Source organism: Tursiops truncatus, chromosome 11 (assembly GCF_011762595.2).
Source record: "Tursiops truncatus isolate mTurTru1 chromosome 11, mTurTru1.mat.Y, whole genome shotgun sequence".
In the NCBI taxonomy this organism is placed as follows: domain Eukaryota; kingdom Metazoa; phylum Chordata; class Mammalia; order Artiodactyla; family Delphinidae; genus Tursiops; species Tursiops truncatus.
This window is the reverse complement of record NC_047044.1, coordinates 79,274,194-79,295,523: the sequence shown is the minus strand read 5'-3', so window position 1 is coordinate 79,295,523 and position 21,330 is coordinate 79,274,194. Positions and strand designations below refer to the sequence as shown.

Below are 21,330 nucleotides of genomic sequence, written 5' to 3'. Positions count from 1 at the left end.
TTTAAATTAATTCAATCTCTTGTTATTGATCTCTTCAGATTTTTAAATTTTTTTCCTGAGTTACTTTGGTAATTTCACCTTTCTAGGGATTTACCTCTTTTTAATTTAAGTGATCTATTTTGGGGGGATATATTTGTTTATAGTATTCCCTTAATTCTTTTTATTTTTGTACTGACGTTTTCTCTTTCATTCCTGATTTTGTACTTTGACTCTTTCCTCTATTTTAATTGGTCAGTCTATCTAAAGGTTTGCTCATTTTGTTGGTGTTTTCAAAGGATTAACTTCTGGTTTTGTTCATTTTCTCTCTTATTTTTCTATTCTATAATTTATTAATTTGTACTCTAACCTTTATTTTGCCTGATCTTTTGTTTGCTTTTTGCTTTAGTTTGTTATTTTTCTAGTTTTTTTGTGTGTGTGTGTGGTATGTGGGCCTCTCACTGTTGTGGCCTCTCCCATTGTGGAGCACAGGCTCCGGACGTGCAGGCTCAGCGGCCATGGCTCACGGACCTAACCGCTCCACGGTATGTGGGATCTTCCCGAACGGGGGCACGAACCCGTGTCCCCTGCATCGGCAGGCGGACTCTGAAGCACTGCGCCATCAGGGAAGCCCTATTTTTCTAGTTTTTTAATATGGATAACTAGGTTATTGATTTGATGTTTACTTTTTTTACTATAGGCATTAATACTTAAAAATTTCCCTCTGAATCCTAGCTTATTTAATCCCATAAGTTTTATGTTGTATTTTTATTTTCAGTCATATAAAAGTATTTTATTATTTCTTCTTTGACTCATTGGTTCTTTAGAAGTTTGTTAATTTCCACATGTCTGCAAATTTACCAAATTTCTGGCTGTTATTAATTTCAAATTTAATTCCATCATAGAGAACTTCTTTTTGGTGATTTTGATTGGGATGAAGTGTTCTTTAGATATCTATAGGTGCATGTAGAGACATTTTATGTCTATAGTACTGCTTTATAGTATTGTTTAAGTCTTCTATATGCTGTTGATAATCTTTCTCATTTTTCTACCCTTCATTGAAATGGGGATATTGAATTATCCAAGTATTATTTTTGAATTGTTTGTTGTTCGTTCAATTTCTGTTTCATGTATTTTGTGGATAGTATGTTAGGTACTTAGTATATGTTTTTAATTGTTATGTCTTTCTAATGTATTGATCCTCTTAGAAGATGGCTGTTTTAGGCTCTAGTAATATTTTTTGATCTAAAGTCTATGTTTTCCTGATATTAATATAGCCACTCTAGCTCTATTATGGTTTCTGTTTGCATGGTATATCTTTTCCCATCCTTTTACTTTGAACCCATTATGTCTTTGACTCTAAACTTTGCCTTTTGTACATTTACAATTACATACATTTTTAAAATGTAATTGCTGTTTAAATCAATTACGAAAATAAAGGAAAAGACATATTCAATTATATTGTTTTTTAAATTACCTACATAATTACCTTTACAGGCACAGTTTGTTTCTTCATGTGGATTGAATTATTTTCTGATTTCACTTGCTTTAACCTGAAGAACTTGCTTTAATATTTATTATAAGTTTTGTCTGCTAGCAATAAATTTCTTTATCTGGAAATATCTTTAATTCACTTTCAATTTTTAAAGATAGTTTTCTATCTTAAAAGTTTTTTGTTGTTGTTATTGGATATAAGATTCTTGGCAGACAGAATTTTTGTGTTTAATTTTAGTATTTTGAAAATATCATCCCATTGCCTTTCTTCTTCACTGTTTCTGATAAGAAGTAAGCTGTTAAACTTTATGAGGGTGTGGTGAGTCATTTTTCTACTGTTTTAAAAATTGTCTGTTTTTGGCTTTCAGCATTTTGACAATGGTATATCTGGGTGTATAACCCTTTTAGTTTGTCCTATGTGGAAATCATTGAACTTCTTACATGTATAAATTGTTTTTCGTCACTTTGGGGAAGTATTCAGGCATTATTTCATTCAAATATTTTTTTCCCTCCTTTCTCTTTATTCTCTCTTTGTGTTGCTTCCAATTATGTAGACATGTTGGTCTGCTTAATTGTGTCTCACATTTTTCTAACCCTCTAATTCATTTTTCTTCATTATTTAAACTCTCTTCTTCAAATTTCACAGCCTTTATTAATATTTCTTCAAATTTATTGATTCTTTCTTCTCCCAGCTCAAACCTACTGTTAGAACCTATGGAATTATAAATTTTTGTTATTTAACTTTTCCACTCCAGAATTTCTTTTTGTTTCTCTTTTTATAATTCTATCTCTTTATCAATATTGCTTATTTTATGAGATCTTATAATATTTTTCTTTAATTGTTTAAGCATGGTTTTCTTTAGTTTTTTTTAACATTTTTATAATTGGTACTTTGAAGTCTTTTTCTGCTAAGTCTGACATCTGGGCCCCTTCAAAGGCAGTTTCCATTGACTCCTGTTTTCCCTGTGTACAGGACACAATTTCCTATTTCTTTTTATGTCTAGGAATTTTTTTTTTATCTGTACATTGCAAATAATGTAGCAACTTTGTGTCCCAAACCCCCAGGAGACTTGTTGTTTTGTTTGTTGTTAAGTGAAGTCTGTTTCTCTTGAATTATGCAGCCTGTGATTTTGCTGTAAGAGCAAAATGGACATGAACACACGCTAGCTACCAGAAATGAGTATTTTAAAGCCATGCTGTTTTTGATTGTCTCTTTCCCTGATCTCCCTTTTGCAATTCTGACTTGTCTGTATTTTAACATATCTAGTTGTCAGTTTCTCTTACTTTGTAGCTGATTTTTTTGTTGTTTTGACAGTGCCCTAGGGTATCCATTGACCCATAGTTTAATCCCATCCTCCATGGCAGGGGCAATTTGTGTGTCAATTTTTGAGTCTCTCTGTAACCCTTTCCTATCATAGAACCTCTGCTCTGTGCACAGACACTGGAAGTGTAGAATGGTTAATCCGATCATCATTGTTTTCCTCACCCAGATCCTCCTTTTGGAGCTGGAGCTATGTGTGAGGGGAGGGGGAGGGTAGGTACTAATCTTCCACATGGCTGCTGCCATTGCTCAGACAGATCTTTGACAATATACAGTTCACATGGATGGGATCATCCAGTGTCTATAGTGATAGAATATATCTGGACTAGTTCTTCTGCTTCAGGAATCTAGGAGAGATTGGAATTGGGGCTTAACTTCTGAGCCCAACTAAGCAGTTCTCCTGCAGTATAGAGCTTTGCAGGAAAGGAGAATTGCATTCATTACTAGCTGCGCTATCCATGTGATATAAGCCTTGGAGCTGTGAAGGATCTGCTAATGTTCACCAGCTGCCAAAACTACCAGGAATGGTACTTTACAGTAATAGGTTGGGAGAGATGGGAACTGTCCCTTGGCTGCTGAGCCTGCTGAAACAGTTCTGCAAGGCTGAGCTGTAGGTGGATGGGTGAAGTCCCTAGGTTGAGTATCATAGTCTCCCATTGTTCTTACCACGTTCCTATACATTGTGTTGAGTAAATGCTGCTCAATTTGTTTTAAATCCTTTGATAAATGTCCAGAAACTTTGAATGATTGTTTTTGCTAATTTGACCTACTTAAAAGATATCTCTCTGGGGTAGAGGTTTCTCTGAGCCCCAACATCACTATTCCAGAAGTAACCTCCTTTATTTCTTTTAATCCATATTAAAATAGTGGTTACTCCATTACATATCTTCTTTGTTTAAAAAATGATTATCCTGGGATCAGTGAATATTCGGGAGTTGTGACACTCTTTATTATCACTGTATTGACAAGACTTAAAGTTTTCTTTACACCATCTTGTCTTATAAGAGTACCTCAGTCCTTGGAGCATTGATGATTTCTTTTTCTAATGCTTCTCTAAAATGTGGACTCTTCTTTTGCAAGAGTAAATTCTGATACTGTACCTCTTAATGAATTTTAGAATATGTTTTGGGGTTTTTTTTCAGCACATTACCATGTCTTCAATTATTAATTTAAACCTTAATAAACTAAATGCCAATCTTCACATTGGTAATTGGATTTTTTAAAAGCTTTATAAAGTTCCAGTACCTTTTGGTTAGCATATCTTGTGTACCAAACATCGTTCAAATGAAATAGCATATTTTAAAGCTCCTGAATGATGTGATCAGTAGTTTCTGATTTAAAAAAATAGGAATACTCTATATTATGATTTAACCTTTTCACAGAGAATTGAAAACATTCTGATTCACCTTGAATTAGTCTGTATTTAAGGGATTAGCTGCCCTCATCAAATTGGAATTCAGTTCTTTTAGTAATTTTTTATTCATACAACTTCAAATCATCCACTGCAGAAACTGGGCAAAGAAAATCTGCAACCCAACCCCATATGTAAACAACTTTAAAATCCAAAGTTATTTTGTACTATTATTATGTATTATGTACTAATATCCTTATCTTTTTCTACTTTTAATAGTGGTATATACTAATTTATATATTTTTATTCTATAAATTCTTTGAAGGAGTATTGTATCTCTGCAAAAATTTCTACTTTGGGACTGCTGAGAACTTCTATTAGTAGAGCTGATTGATTATTTTGAATTCAGACAGACCTGGATCTAAGCTCCAGCTCTGATGCTTACTAACAGTGTTACCTTGGGCAGTTTCTTATATATAAATTTTAATTTCCCCATGAATAAATGAGGGAATAACCGTAGAACCTATTCTTAGGAGTATTGTGAGGACCCAGTGAAATAATGAATATTGTATGGCTAATAATAATGCTGTTAATAAATATTGGCTATTTAGTTATTACTATACTCAATATATCAGTTTTCTAGCATAGAAATTTTAATGTATTGTCATTATCTTAGAGCTGACTATTAGCTTCTCACAATTATAGTGTGGATTCTTGTTTCAATCTTTTTTAGAAATACCTATTTAAGGAAAAGAGGTCGTGGTCCAGCCCTTCATATTCCTAGGCTTCTGTTAAAAAGTCAGCGTTCTTTTGTTCATTTAGAAAGTAAATAGCTTGCTCCAGATTGATGAAAAGGACATGTGAAATTCTGTTAAAGTGCAGAAGAAAACAAAGCTAAAACTAACCTAATGTGCTATATATGCCAACTTTTCCCATAATGTTTACTTAATTTTGTTTATTTTTTCTTTCATGGCAAAAAATCTTTTATCCCGATAATTAACAACAGTAAAGTAAATGTAGATCTTGGAAGGCTTTCCATAGGAGCATGCCACATCTAAGATTGTTTACTACAAGCAACATAAAAATTTTCCTTTACTTATTTGAGCTTTTGTCTTGACATTGTCATTTTCTAGTATATATGCTGGCTCAGACTTCACAGTTCTTTATGTCTGTAGTTTTGTCTATCAAATATTACTATCCATGATACAGAATACATTTTTTTAAGATAATGAGTAGTTGTATTAGTATGCTGCTATTTTGTTTCTGATGCTCTCAACAGTTGTCATTGATCAGGGTATCTTAACCCCTTGGTTCTCACCTTTTGCAGCACATAATAAATTACTTGGGTTGCTTTTTAAAAAATCATATCAATCAATCTTCTTCTCTGGAAATTTAAAATCAGTTCACGTAGGTGGGGTCTAGATATCTGTTTTCTGAAGTTCTAGGAGTCATTCTGCTACCGTAAAGGGGTTGTTAATCATTGTCTTATCCCTACATATTTGTTTGCCTATCAGTATAGTCTATCTATTTCAGCCTGTTGCTATTTCCTCCGTTTTTATTATCCAAATTGAACCTGTCAAGATTGTGTGTGTGTGTGTGTGTGTGTGTGTGTGTGTGTATGTGTTTAGACTGAAATCACTGGGAAATTTTTCCATACGAGAAAGATGAGAGATATTCTGACAGATCTAAATGACTGTCAGAAGGACTGCTCTCTGTTTTTAAAAGTTACAAAAGAAACAAAAGTTTTAGCTGTAACTAAGAAACTAGATTTATCCCACATTAAGATTTTTTTTTAACTTATGTCTTGTTTTCCTTTATGTGGGATAAGTGATCAGTCTAAGAAAAAATTTCTTTATAGTGGTGTATTGGTATAGTAGCACAGAGAGACTAACAAAGAAAATCATACATGGAAAAAATACAGGCGTATTTGCTAAAATAAATGTAATTCTGTTACTTAGGGAATATGATGCCTAGTCTTTTAAAGAGAAAGTATCTCACTATCTCCATTTCTTGCACAGATATGTTTGCTTCTTGGTTTTCTTTTCAGAAGTATCTCTGTATACATATATTCAATCAATATACTTTATATAAGTGCTTGGGGTAAAAACCATTTTAGATGTTGACACGTTCTTAAAATGAATTTTCTTTTTATCCAAAATAACTTTGGGGAAGAATTTTCCAAAGAAAGTATTAGTTGACTCAGTGTGTTAAAGTTCAAAGCTAGAACTTTCGCTAACATGCTGTAACAGTGAGTGGAAAGTACTCAAGAAATTAAGTTTAATATGTTTTTATTTTACTTTACTTTGAGTCCAGTTCATTGAAGCTTCCAATCTGACACAAATAAGATAACATATTTTTGGTTAATATTTTTATTTCACTACTATATACTGAATCTTCTTTTTCAAGGCAATGGCAAAAGACTCCCCTCTTTTTTTTTTCTTTCTTTTTTTCATGTGGTGTTTGCTTTAAGATAGATCAGTTAGAAAAAGAGCTTTCCCTTTTGAAACTTTAGTATACAGAATTTTTTATTTCTTCCTAAAGTTAGATTTACAAGTTATTTTCTTGGTTCTGGCTCAACTTGTTTACTTTTCAAATTAAATTATACTCTGTTGTTTTTGTTGTTTAAACTTAAGGGATTTAGACATTTTTCAAATCATAGCAGATAGGAGAAGTGTTGAAACATTGAATTTGGCATAGTTGACAGATTAGTAAAATGGTGATTAGAAATTAGCCTGAAAAAGGCAAAAAGGAAAATGCATTTTGATTTAATATTTATATGCAAACACCAAATAAATTACAACTATAGTGATTTAAGGTCTATTATATGTTTCTTGGCCCTCTTGTGGGTGCCTAAGTGAGATGTTTTCTGTGTCGGTTTTTTGGTGATATGAAAATTAGTTCCTGGTCATCACACTCATCTTGAAACTAGAAGGGTTTTTATACCCTCTTCTCAAGCCCTAGAACTTTCTTTCTCACCCTTGTGTTTTGTGTGCATGTTTTTGGCCAAGTGGAGTACATTTACAAAACTCATGCTTATTTATGTATATCTACGTATTTCAAGATATTTCCACCAAACTAGATATATAGACACATACTCATTTCGCAGTCTTTGTTCCTGAAGCTTGACTGAATTGATGATCTTTAATTTGGTGTATTACAACCCAGATGTCAAAAGCCAATGAGTGCTAGACACATGAATAGTGCTTATAAATATTCGACTGTTTTAATGAGAAAACAAGGAATGGGCAGTTCTTTTCTAAAGTCTTAGAACATTTTATGAAGAGAATTTTCTGATTTTTTTTCTTCTGTTTAAGTATCAGAGTATTGGATCAGATGCAGTAGAGTTTTAACTTATCAGACACACACATTTTCACTATTCCTAAGTGAAAAACGATGCAAAATTGCTATATAAACTTCAGTTGTTTTGAAATTATCTTGTTTAAAACTCCTGATATATTTATTTCCCATTTTGACCAACCTTGGTTTTATTGAGAATATTGGTTCACTGTGCATTTCTCAAAGGTTAAGTATGCCTTAAGTCCCTTTTGCTAAGTGTTGCTTTGAATTTTAGCAATGTAACATATGTCAGATGCCAGCTTGGAATATCACATGCCTGCTGTATTCCATTTTAAAAAAGCATCTACTTGCTAGTATTTTATTTGAACTCTTGAGTTGTTTGTACTGTTTTATAAGGGAGAACATAATACATTTTGGAGACCAATTTTTCCCAGGGTGTAGAATTACTTTTATTGTATAAAGTTCTGCTCCAAGGAGGGGGAACAACTTTTTCTCTTCTTTTGATGTATTCCCTTGATTAGAGATTGCTAACTTTTTGTGCAAAGAGGGGATAAGTAAAAATGAAGTTATGAGATCTTTTATATATCTTTTTTTATCTTTTTAATTCCCCCCTTTTGTTAACCCAAAGATATGAAATAAATTTATAGTTTTAGTTATTTGATTGAACAAGGATTCTTATAAATTCCAGCTTTTATCATATGATCAGATTTTTCCTGGACAAATAAAGATGTTTGCTGTTGCCAATAGCGTTTGGCCTAACAGCATGCTAGATACTAGTGATTGGTTTGGAACTAACAACTTGGCTTGTCCATTCTTATCCCTTCCATCAAACTTAACCTCAGCAGAGGATTGAGAAAGGTTTGGTAGTTGAAAATAGTTCTTGTGTGCCTCTGAGTTTCCTGAGCTAAGCCAGAATTTTGCATACAAGGCTATTCTTGTGGTTTTCCAGCCAGGCCAAAGCCAAAAGGCATTGGAAACCTTGCAAGAAAACTTGTTTTAATATAGATTTAAGGCTTGCCTTTATATTGTGACTGGATTTTCAGCCTGATGATCAAAGGAATGAAGGGGAGACTTCATTCTTTATTGAGGAGATAAATTTCAAATTTTTGCTGCAGAGGAGACCTTGAAAAATACCTCAGAGATTAACAAAAGAATTAATGAATAGGTTTTACTTAATTGTTTCTTAAGACATGTAAGATCTGCCTTTCCCCATTAGTTATTTTTGGCTTACCTTCCGAAATGCACTTTAAATGTTATGGGTTCTTTTTCGTATCACATCAGGCTAATATTTATGACTAATGTTGATCAGACTTGAGAATTTTATCAATATGAGTCTGTCCCACCCATATATTGTTGATTAATTACAGATTTCTGCTTATTATCATGAAAAGTCAAGCCGCTCTATTATAAGTACCTTCCATCCATAATAATATTAGCTTTCCACGTTGAATGAGGCTGGATCTGTTTTGTTCTGATGGGGTTGAAAGTATTTTTCAAACCTTCCTTTTAACAAGGTTATTTGGGAGGTTTCTAGTAACATTTGCTGGAAGAGTGATTATATAGTAGTATCTGTAAAGAATATCATTTCTGTAACTATTCCAGTCGACGTGATTTATCAGTTATGTGGTTCTTAATCTTCCATTATTCTAGTGAACTGAATTGTCAGCAAGGTCTGTCTGTAATCAGGCATTTTCAATTTTTGATAGAACTGAAGACTTACATAGTAATTAGACTTTAGAAGAATAGTAATTGATGTCTGTTATAGATTTATCTTTATTCAGTTTTTTTATTGGCAACCAGTAGTCCAGTTAGTAAATGACTGCATACCATAGTTCTTAGAGGCAGAAAAGATAAACTGGTGAAAGTTATTCTTGTAAGTCCAAATGAAGATATGTACACAAGAAACTACTTTTAAGGTTTTTTTAAAAATTTATTTATTTTATTTATTTGTGGCTGCATTGGGTCTTCATTGCGGTGCACGGGCTTCTCATGGCGGTAGCTTCTCTTGTTGCGGAGCACAGGTTCAGTAGTTGTGGCACACGGGCTCAGTAGTTGTGGCTCACGGGCTCTAGAGAGCAGGCTCAGTAGTTGTGGTGCACGGGCTTAGTTGTTCTGCGGCATGTGGGATCTTCCCGGACCAGGGCTCAAGCCTGTGTCCCCTGCATTGGCAGGCAGATTCCCAACCACTGCGCCACTAGGGGAGCCCTAAGTTTTTTTTTTTTTTTTTTAAATTTCTTGCATGTTTGAAAAGTTATAAAAGAGGTGTGGTTAACTTTATTCTTTAATCTGAACTATAAAACACTGACTCTGAGGAAGGAAAGCAGAGATGTAAGAACCAGTGACAGTTGAAGAACAGCGTTTTAAGATATCTGTCCCATTTCTAATTAGTGTGTGATCCAGTGTCAAAATAGACAGCTGGTTTTGATTTTATCTGTTAAATTCTAGTTAATCAACTTTGGGGAAATGATATATGAGAATATAGATTTTATACCAAGGATAAATTATTAGGGAGTAGAATGATTTGCTCAAAGTATCTTATTTTTTGACAAGGGAACATATGTGTGCAATACAAAATTCAAAAGATATGGAAATATGCATAGTAAAAATTAAATTTAGCTCCCATTGCTGTCCGGGTATCAGTCCCCATCTATATTTCAAGCTTTATGACTTCCAGAGGTGGGATAATTTGCTTAAAATTGTCGTGTCTCTGATTTGCAGTGAATTGATCATCAGATTGTTTTATAGCAGTGAGAAAGGAATTCCATTTGAAGAATAATCCATATAGAGTCTGATTTAGTCCATATAGTTAGAAGCACCAAGTTCCAAGGCTATCCTGTTTTGGTATTTTAGCAGGATATTCATGTAGCCAAATTTTTTGGTAATTAATCCATTGTAACAACCTAATTTGAGTTCCAACAAGCACTACTTTGTATTATCTTATAATGGTGAAATACTTCCATACTAGTTAATATATTAACAGTTCCTCTGAGCCACTTTGGTGACTTTGTCCCTTCCCCTGAGGCTTCTCCCGAACCCCACACAGTCAAGCTAGAGCTCAGCACTGCCGGGGCCTCTGGCACCTATTCCAGTGCTGGGAATGGCACTTCTGATTGTTTTGTGCCCAATCCAATGGATTTTAAATAATTTACACATCTCCCCGAACATTATTATTTCTGTAATATATGGTTAATTTTTAACTGAAAAAGAACCAGTTGAAGTATGTTAAATTGTCATCTAAGTTTGCAACATTCTTCTCTTTGTGATCAAAAAGAAAACATAAAGGAAAATTTAATCTTTGTCAGCATGTCTTCTAATAAAATTGATTTATATGAATCCTCTTATCTCTCTCAATGTTGATGGCTTTTCAATGTGAGTAAAAGTTCTTTTCTAATCTTTGAGATCTATGTTTAATGAATGGATCTCTATTAATTTGGAGGAAAATTATTTTAATGGTCTTAAATCTAGTAACTTAAAAAATAATGTTGATCCTAACTTGAATCCACATAGCATGAGTTTAATTTATCATGAAAATGAAGAATTTAGTTCTCAAAAATCAGCAAATGGTTATAACAATTCTATTTTGAAATGTTATCAATGTAAATTAAATTAACAGTCATAATTTCACAGAATTCCTTTATTACTGGCAGAGAAGAAACTCTGTTATTCTCCCTATTTATTAGATAAGGCATCTGAGACACGGAGAAACACAGTGCCTTGATCAAACACATACAAACAGAGGAGGAGCTGTAAATAAAAGCCAGGTCATTCAAAGCTTGATGCAGGGCTCTGTTCAACAAATTATGCTGCCTCCTTGGAAGGTTAATGACTGTGTATTTAAGCCAAATACTTCTGACACCTATATGGGTTTCTTTCTTTCTGTGGTTTCCGATATTTCAGAAAATGAGATGTGTAGGCCTTTAGTGTTTAATAACTAGGTGCTTCATTTAATCCTCTGAAAGATTCTGAAGAGATTTAGTCAGAGTTCTTTTTTTCCTTTTGTTTCCTTGCTTCCTTCCTTTCTTTCTTCTTCTTTTTTTTTTTAACTGAAACTGTAGCTCTTATTCAAGTCACAAGGAATAATACTGTGGCATCTGAGGGAGAGGCATGTCCATGTGGCAGCTTTTCAGAAGTTTAAAGTAGCTGGAAGGTAGACATGCAGCGTCTCTCTGCTGTACTTAATTTTAGAAACTTCTTAATTTTAATGTGTTGTCCATGGCACAAAAGAAATTTTCACTGGGAGACATTAGTGGTGTTTGAGGTAACAACTCTTATGTTACTAGAATCCCTTAACAACAAGGCCAACAGGAATGATTCCCTCTGTCCTAAAGGTTTTCTTTGGCTTTCACAGTCTCCAATGCACTTTATAGCATGGCTAGACTATATTGAATTTCCATGTTTAGATATGTACCCATAATTTCACATTTTTCTTTTTGAATTATATAGTGCCACTGCACTGTAATTCAAATACATAGAAAAACCTAGGATCACTGCAATTGCAAATGCTTTAGATCTGTAACAAGATAAATTTTCAGCAGCCTCAACATGACCTTGATACTACTGCTTGTTTAAGTTAAGGAAAAGGAAGGGCAGAATCTTTTGTTTTTTAATCCTTTTACCCATAATTTTAGGTATTAGTTTCTGTCCTGCTTTCTAAAAAGAAATATGACCAAATCCGTCACTATCACTCCTCACACATCTGAAATTTACTCTTGAGAAACATGCACCTTCATTCTCCCCAAGGGTTGAACTTAAAGGTTCTGGTGTTGCCTAACTTCTGCCTGCCTGGGTAGCAGGAGACCATGAACCTAAACTTGAATTTGGATCCAGTTTTGAGTAAACTTAAGTTGAGTAAACTTAAGTTGAATAAACTTAAGCCTTAAGTTGAGATTGAAGATTTTCCTCTAGAGAGTTATACTCCCTAGTCCTTTTTACATTGTACTTTTAAATCACTTCCCAGTGATAGTTGTGTTTTTTTTAAATTTCTATTTATTTATTTATTTATTTTTGGCTGCGCCACGCAGCATATGGGATCTTAGTTCCCTGACCAGGGATTGAACCCGTGCCTCCCACAGTGGAAGCACGGAATCTTAACCACTGGACCGCCAGGGAACTCCCCACTAATACATTTTAATCCCATTAATTCTTTTTGTATTCCAACAAAATTTTCTAAAATGTCTAAATATTTTTTTCAGAGATAGCCTAATGTTTCTGTTCTAATGCAACTAAATCTGTACCACAATTGAATTACTAGCTCACTGAGGTCTTAAAAAATATATATATGTATATGTATATCAAACCATCAGTTTCTCTTCCCAAATGATAAGCCAACAAAGCTGTAGATTGACATTTTAGATCCCCACATTGGCAAAAGATACTTTTGATTAGCCAAGAGTAATTGAACATTAAGATAAATTAGTCAGCTGCCATTATTTAGACACTATATCCTCATTTTCATAATCTATGTTGCCAGTCTATTCAGTATAAAATGGAGAATGTAAGTATTATGGAAGAACTGCATGCTAATAGACACAGTGTCCAGATAAAGTTCAAGTAAGTATTACTTGCCAGATATACTTGTAGCATATCTATGGCACTTTTCTGTGAGACCATGGAAAACACTAAACTGGGTTTTGTTTGTTTGTTTGTTTTTTTGCTGTACGCGGACCTCTCGCTGTTGTGGCTTCTCCCGTTGCAGAGCACAGGCTCCGGACGCGCAGGCTCAGCGGCCATGGCTCACGTGCCCAGCCGCTCCGCGGCATGTGGGATCTTCCCGGACCGGGGCACGAACCCGTGTCCCCTGCATCGGCAGGCGGACTCGCAACCTCTGAGCCACCAGGGAAGCCCTTGTTTTTTTTAAATATTTATTTATTTATTTGGCTGCGCCAGGTCTTAGTTGCGGCAGGTGGGATCTTTGTTGTCACATGCAGGATCTAGTTCCCTGACCAGGGATCAAACCGGGCCCCCTGCATGGGAGTGTGGAGTCTTAACCACTGGATCACCAGGGAAGTCCCTCAACTAGTTCTTATTAGGATTAACTCCTTCCTTATCAGAGAGTATAGTCGCATTACTCTTAATTCTACTGAATAAAAAAATGTTCATGTGTGGTGCATTAGTTATGTTTCTATCCTACTTGTATATGTGTAGCCTACAAAAATCAGTGCTACATATTTTCTTTTTCACAAATTGTCTATTAATGGAGAAATTCTTGATAGCATTTGAGTGCTTTTGATACTTTGCAACATTGTTTGAAGATACTATGTATCAGATTATAGAAACTTTCATGTTTGAATAGAATTAAAATGCCTTCCATGGTTCTACATAATTCTGGTCCTCTGGAAGTCTGGTGCAGGTATAGGATCTGATGGAATTCCCTGGTTCATATGATCTGCACTGGCCTTTTTTTCTAGTTCTAGACTCATTAGCCTTTTTCCCATGCTAGGACTTTGTACTTTTTTCTTTGACGGAAATCTTCTTCCCTCAGGCTTAATATATGACTTTTTTTTTCCCACGTTTTGTGACTTCTCAAGAGAACTCTTGACTTCCCTCTCTGAAAAATTTCTCCTCCATTATTCTTTTCCTTTTTATCCCTTTTTAATTTTCTTTATAGCATAAAACACCATGAAAATGGTTCGTTTATTGTGTACCTCCCAATCTTCCTTGTCTTCCCCACTTTCCCTATCCGCTTGCCAATAATGTAAATTCAGGGGAGTCAGGCCCCTATCTGTTTTGTTCAGTCTGCATCACCAGTGCCTAGAACACTGTCTGGAATAAAGTATGCATTCAGTAAATATTAGTTGAATAAGTGAAGAATTAACAAATAATTAAGTGGCTATAAAATAGAGTAAGTGATTAGTTCATGAAGAGAAACCTGCTTTACCAGGTTGGAATGGCTAAGACAAACAGGGAACCAAGAGGGTGGACCTGAATCCAGTTCTTTGTTCCACTTAGTCTTTTCATATGATTTTGGGCTCATTTCTTAACCTTCGTGTCTGTTTCTTTATCTGTAGAACAGGTATGTAGAGCTCATGGAAAAAGATGGATGAATGATTCAGTGAAATGACTGAAATTCATCATTTTTCATATATATCAGTTAAGTAGGCTCTCCTTTTGAATAACAAACTTGCTTATATGTTTGAAACTTTGAGGGAATATTATAAGACATGCTAACAACAGTTTAAAAGCCTTGCAAAATTTGAAGTAATATTTTGTTCAAAAATAGCACTTAGTCCAGAAAAAACATAAAAGTGTCCCTTCAGAGTTCTAACTTACTCTTTTGCTGATACCTTTTAGTTTTGCTTATTTTATTTTTAGTTAAAAATTGGAAAAGATCTGAAACAGATTTTTGAAAAGCAAACTATGATATTTTTCCAAGAAAGATGAAATTATGCTTGATTTCAAATGACCTTTTACAACAATTAATTTGTACTACTGCAGTCAAAAAGCTAAACTAAGAATACAATGAACAGACATAATTAAAGTCAATGTTTTGATAGTTTCTCTATGACTAGGCAAGTAATAAGGCTTGGACATACAGAAATCATGATTCATTTCTTCATTCAACACATAGTCCATATATTCCAACTACAATTATAATAGTACCTATATGTTAGGTACTATTGTAGGTACAATAGTACCTACAGTGAATTAAACACTGTTTAATCAGTGAATTAAACACAGATTCCTATTCTCCTAGAGCTTCAGTTTCAGTGGGGATATTTATTATATGTTTTGCCTCCAGCTTGCTCCATAGCCTTATACTTTTCTGCATTTGTAAACCATGACTTAGAGGATTGACTTTTAAAATAATTTAAATTATTACTGCCTAAAATTAGCTATGAAGTGTTCTTTTAAGGTTATGTGCTAAATGCCAACATGATATTAATGTTTCAGAGACCATTTGGTTCTTTAGGCACATCTGCTCTGCAAATCTGGACAAGTAATTAAATTTGATGAGAATAGAATCAGATCTAATAGAATTGGGCTATTTCAAGGGAGAAGAGAATTATGTGGATTTGTTGGGACAGTAGATTGTAGTTTGGTTTGCAGTAGTACACTTGAGCTATACGTCTCTACTCATTTAAATTCCAGTGTATGTATATTCAGTTCCATTAAAAATAAACTATCTACTGCTTATGGGTATTGGTTGGTGTGGGGTGGTTTTTGACTTAATATCTTTGTTTTCTCTGAGTCTAATCATTATAGAATTTATAACATACTTTTTTTTCAAGGAGTTTATAGTCCTTCTCATACTGTGTTTTATTTACTCAAAATTTATACTTGTAGAGTAGAAAGAATGAACATTTCTAGTCTAAAATGATACAAAAAAATTCAGATCTCTGGTAGGGATTAACAGGAACAAGTTTGGTAACTGAACTTGGTAGTTATAATTTGAAGCTGAATGAACTTTCCAGTGAATATTGGTATCATTTATACTATGATTTTTTTTTTTTTTTTTTTTTTTTTTTGCGGTACGCAGGCCTCTCACTGTTGTGGCCTCTCCCATTGCGGAGCACAGGCTCCGGATGCGCAGGCTCAACGGCCATGGCTCAAGGGCCTAGCCGCTCCGCGGCATGTGGGATCTTCCCGGACCGGGGCACGAACCCGTGTCCCCTGCATCGGCAGGCGGACTCTCAACCACTGCGCCACCAGGGAAGCCCTATACTATGATTTTAAAATATTAATACAAGGATTGTCACTCACCAAATAGCTATTGCATGTGTCTGCTATGTACAGAGCACTCTGTAAGAAGCTGTGTGTGATACATAAAGATGAGTATAAAGATGACATAGTTCCTGTACTAAAGAAATCTATGATCTTGTTCACACCTTTAAAATTATTCTTGAAGAAGTGTGGTAAGTAGTTTTGCTCAAGCTCAGTTAAGTTATCCCCTGGGATGATACAGAAAATCTCTGATAGGACTGAAGCTAAAACCTAAACTTGTTGAAAATTAACAAAACATTCCGTGCCTTTGGTAGCATTTTTTTCGTTATGGAATGTTTATATACATCTTTGTTTTTCTGCCTCTACATACCCTGAGAGTCTTAGTGCTTTATTTGTGTTGAGAATAGTTTAAAATAGCTTATAAAAGAAATAACTCTTTCATGTATGTTTTTGTAGTGTTGCATTCAATATAAGCCCAAGGGAAGGGTTCCTTGTGTCTTTGATATCTGTAGAGACAATTACAAAGGAAAAAAAAATTATAGGGAAATGTTAAGACTAATGTTCATTTTTATACTTACAGCACACAAGAAATTTTAAGGCAGTTATTATGGTATATTACATAGGAAAACGAATATCCAGTTATATAATGATAGATCAAGCCATAGAAGCATGCAGCTAGTACCATTGTGTATTGCTAAGCATGTCCATAATTAATATTCTAGTTCTAAAGATGGTTTTTGAACACTACCTCTTTTGTTTGGACTTTGGCACTAATAGTTCCACAGTTCAGTATTATAGGCCAATTTTTTTTAAAGAAATCTTATTATTTTATTTAAAAAATCTTGTCATTATCCTATGGTACTTGACCTCCTTGAAGTTTGGAAGAAAATGAGTATATAGTATACAAATCAGTCACCAGAGGAAAAAATACTATTCATTTGTGTTTCTTAATTATGGTGAGAAAATATTATTTTATTTCATTAACTTACCTGTCCCTCCAAATGATATAATTTACTAGAAAATCACAACTGGGTATTTAACCTGGGATTATTTGGAATCATGGCAAATAGGAAGTGAAACAGTTCTTGCCATCAAGCAAAACAATTCTGCCGTAACCCAAGTCCCCCAAAAGAATGGCATTTTTCTCTCTACAAAAGATGCCATGAATATACCCAACAGAATTGTACATAGTTGTATCATCCTTTAAATTTTCTGAAGTCCAATGAATAGTATTGTATTTTGCCAAAGGTAAATTAGAGCTTTACATTATCTAGTCACAGTTTAAGAGGTTATAGTGTCTTCTATAAATTATCGTTATGGAATCTTTAGAGGACATATAATGTATAAATGAAGGGCTAAAGCAGTTCTGTTAAGCAGTTCTTTATACTTTGGTTAAGCCGTGGTCAGAGGTTTATTTTCCTTTACTAGTTTACTAGTAATTTTGCAGCTTCAGAGTGACAACTATTGAATCATAGGAGTAGTAGCATCATCAGAAGACAGTTTAACATTTGCAAAAGAAAGATAATTATTTGAAGATTTGAGACTTATTCAGAGGTTTTCAAAATATTTTTGTCTCAGTTTTAAAAAATACATACATATTTATTTAGCCTCTTAATGCATGTTGTTTCCAACCAAGTAAATCTGTTTTCAAAGCAGAGATTATTTAAGAGATTTGGCATATTTTTCTTTTCTTGGTGAATGTACCAAAGGTCTGTTTTCTATAAGACATGTGTCTGTTTCAACTTACTATTTTGATTATGAGTAGTTTGTTATCCAGATAGACCTTCAAAAATAGAATATTTGCTAAAGAGTTCTTATGTATATGGTTAAATGCATATTTTAGAATGATTTAAGATTTATAAATAGCATGTAAGATAATACTGGGAACATGTTAACTATAACATATAATGCCTGAAAAAAAAAAAAGGGAAAGGAAAAAAGATGATAATATTGTAAACATCTCCAATAAGGAAGTGAGTGGGTGGAACATCTTCCAGTGTTGATTTGGCTCGCCTTACAATAGTGTTAACATCTTTATATTTAACTGACCGAGCTTCCAGCATTTACACTATCCACTTAAGTTTGTGTAGGCTCCCAAGTTTTATTACTTTTTATGAATATTGCCTTAAGATCCTGACTTCCACACTTTGCCTTATACCTTTTCACATTAGGGGCGTGAACTTCCTGGGGGGCAGCTCTTTTATGTTTGAAATTGCTCAGAGTTTCCATCTGCTTTTACTTGATTTGTGGTCTTGAAGATCATGCTTGGCCCATGGGATATTACAGTGTGCCGAGAGGATGTGGAGTTTTGTCAGCCAGTGAAATATGTCTGGTTTTTTTCTCTTCTCTTTTTTTTCAGCAGCTTTCACATGCTTCTCATCCTGTGTGGTCTTCACTAAACTGAATTTATATTTAACAGAACTACTCACCCTCTTTATCATCTTCTATGACTTGGCCTTTTTACCGAGAAGGTGTGTGGAAGGAACATCTAAGCCAAAAAACTAATCTTGGCAATAGGAAAACCTGAAACCGAAAGCTTAAAGTAGTGTTATATATGAATTTGCTTTAATATTCACAAATGTGTATTTTGTAATGCAGAATAGTATCATATTTCAGATATGTACAACTGTCAAAAAAATTTCTCATGCCAACAGTAGATTCCAAGTTTTGTCTGTGATCCACATGACATTTTTGCTTGTTTTTAGGCACTACTGCAGTCTTCAGTTAAGCAACAAGTAGAAGCTATTGAAAAACAGTACATTTCTGCAATAGAGAAACAAGCACACAAGTGTGAAGAGTTGTTAAATACTCAGGTAATAAAGTTGCACATCCATTATATATTTATACTTTTCTTCTGACTCTCTTCCCCTGAGAACTCTATAGCTGTTTATTCAGTTTCATGCCATTTACTTTCCTTGGTGTATTTTGGAGAAAAAAATATGCTTATGTAAACTCAATGTTAAAGTTTCGGAATTTTATGATAGACTAAATATAGGGCTAAAGGCCTAAAGTATGTAGATCATCCCCAAATTAACAAAAATTCTTATGCTAATTTCTGGGTTATAATATTATTTATCAAATAACAGAAGCAAAAGATTACTGTAAATGTATAATGGCATCTGAAATGATTTTTAGTGGTACAAGATTTATAAATAACATTTGAATTTGAAGTATGTATTTATGTTTGAATTACCTTTCATTGCTTATAGGAATTAGTTTCTGTTTAAAATTTTTTTCTGGTGACTGTGTTTTCTTTTCTTGATTTAATGTCTTAGAAAGCATTGCAGAAATGATTATTGGATTTACATTAAACAATCAATTGAAGAGCATATATGTATATGTCATAGTATGAACAATTAGTGCAAGAAGTTCCCAGCAACACTTTTGAATAACATAACACTTGGTAGGTGAAAATAAAATCAACCTTATACAAAGGACCTATTTTGTATCACAGGAAGAAAATATACTAATAGGAAAACAAAATTAGGTCTAGAATTTCTTTTTTTTTTTAAAGAAGATGTTGGGGGTAGGAGTTTATTAATTAATTAATTTATTTTTGCTGTGTTGGGTCTTCGTTTCTGTGCGAGGGCTTTCTCTAGTTGTGGCAAGCGGGGGCCACCCTTCATCATGGTGCACGGGCCTCTCACTATCGCGGCGTCTCTTGTTGCAGAGCACAGGCTCCAGACGCGCAGGCTCAGTAGTTGTGGCTCACGGGCCTAGTTGCTCTGTGGCATGTGGGATCCTCCCAGACCAGGGCTCGAACCCGTGTCCCCTGCATTAGCAGGCAGATTTGCAACCACTGCGCCACCAGGGAAGCCCCAGGTCTAGAATTTAAATGGAGATTTATAAACATACCATTCTATCCCCAAGACTGGGGATATCTCATTGTAGTTTTGATTTGCATTTCTCTAATGATTAATGATGTCGAGCATTCTTTCATTTTTTTGTTGGCAATCTGTATATCTTCTTTTGGACAAATGTCTGTTTAGGTCTTCTGCCCATTTTTGGACTGGGTTGTTTGTTTTTTTGATATTGAGCTTCATGAGCTGCTTGTATATTTTGGAGATTAATCATTTGTTAGTTACTTCATTTGCAAATATTTTCTCCTATTCTGAGGGTTGTCTTTTCACATTGTTTATGGTTTCCTTTGCTGTGCAAAAGATTTTAAGTTTCATTAGGTCCCATGTGTTTATTTTTGTTTTTATTTCCGTGTATCTAGGAGGTGGGTTAAAAAGGATCTTGCTGTGATTTATGTCATAGAGTGTTCTGCCTGTGTTTTCCGCTAAGAATTTGATAGTGTCTGGCCTTACATTTAGGTCTTCAATCCATTTAGAGTTTATTTTTGTGTATGGTGTTAGGGAGTGTTCTAATGTCATACTTTTACATGTAGCTGTCCAGTTTTCCCAGCACCACTTATTGAAGAGGCTGTCTTTTCTCCACGGTATATTCTTACCTCCTTTATCAAAGATAAGGTGACCGTATGTGCATGGGTTTATCGCTGGGCTTTGTATCATGTTCCATTGATCTGTATTTCTGCTTTTGTGCCAGTACCATACTGTCTTAATTACCGTAGCTTTGTAGTATAGTCTGAAGTCAGGGAGCCTGATTCCTCCAGCTCATGTTTTCTTTCTCAAGATTTTTTTGGCTATTCGGGGTCTTTTATGTTTCCATACAAATTGTGAAAATTTTTGTTCCAGTTCTGTGAAAAATGCCAGTGGTAGTTTGATAGGGATTGCATTGAATCTGTAGATTGCTTTGGGTAGTAGAGTCATTTTCACAATGTTGATTCTTCCAATCCAAGAACATGCTATATCTCTCCATTTGTATCATTTTTAATTTCTTTCATCAGTGTCTTATAATTTTCTGCATACAGGTCTTTTGTCTCCTTAGGTAGGTTTATTCCTTAGTATTTTATTCCTTTTGTTGCAATGGGAAATGGGAGTGTTCTCTTAATTTCACTTTCGGATTTTTCATCATTAGTGTATAGGAATGCAAGAGATTTCTGTGCATTAATTTTGTATCCTGCTACTTTACCAAATTCATTGATTAGCTTTAGTAGTTTTCTGATAGCATCTTTAGGATTCTCTGTGTATAGTATCATGTCATCTGCAAACAGTGACAACTTTATTTCTTTTCTGATTTGGATTCCTTTTATTTCTTTTTCTTCTCTGATTGCTGTGGCTAAAACTTCCAAAACTATGTTGAATAATAGTGGTGAGAGTGGGCAACC

The 21,330-nt window shown here is 34.2% G+C and overlaps 1 protein-coding gene across 37 annotated transcripts in view; it reads left to right on the top strand.

Annotated features, from left to right (window-relative positions):
• The window catches only part of CCDC91 (coiled-coil domain containing 91), a 417,526-nt gene that overhangs the window by 210,939 nt on the left and 185,257 nt on the right, over positions 1-21,330 (top strand). For 34 of the 37 annotated variants that reach the window (XR_012324470.1, XR_012324473.1, XR_012324472.1 and 31 more), the window contains one exon: positions 18,806-18,913. The exons of the other annotated variants lie outside the window; for them this stretch is intronic. Coding sequence is in view for 24 of the 34 variants with exons in the window: in XM_019935888.3 (XP_019791447.1) it covers positions 18,806-18,913 (108 nt within the window). In the remaining 10 variants the exon portion in view is untranslated. The remainder of the gene's footprint in view (positions 1-18,805; positions 18,914-21,330) is intronic. 37 annotated transcript variants of the gene reach the window in all.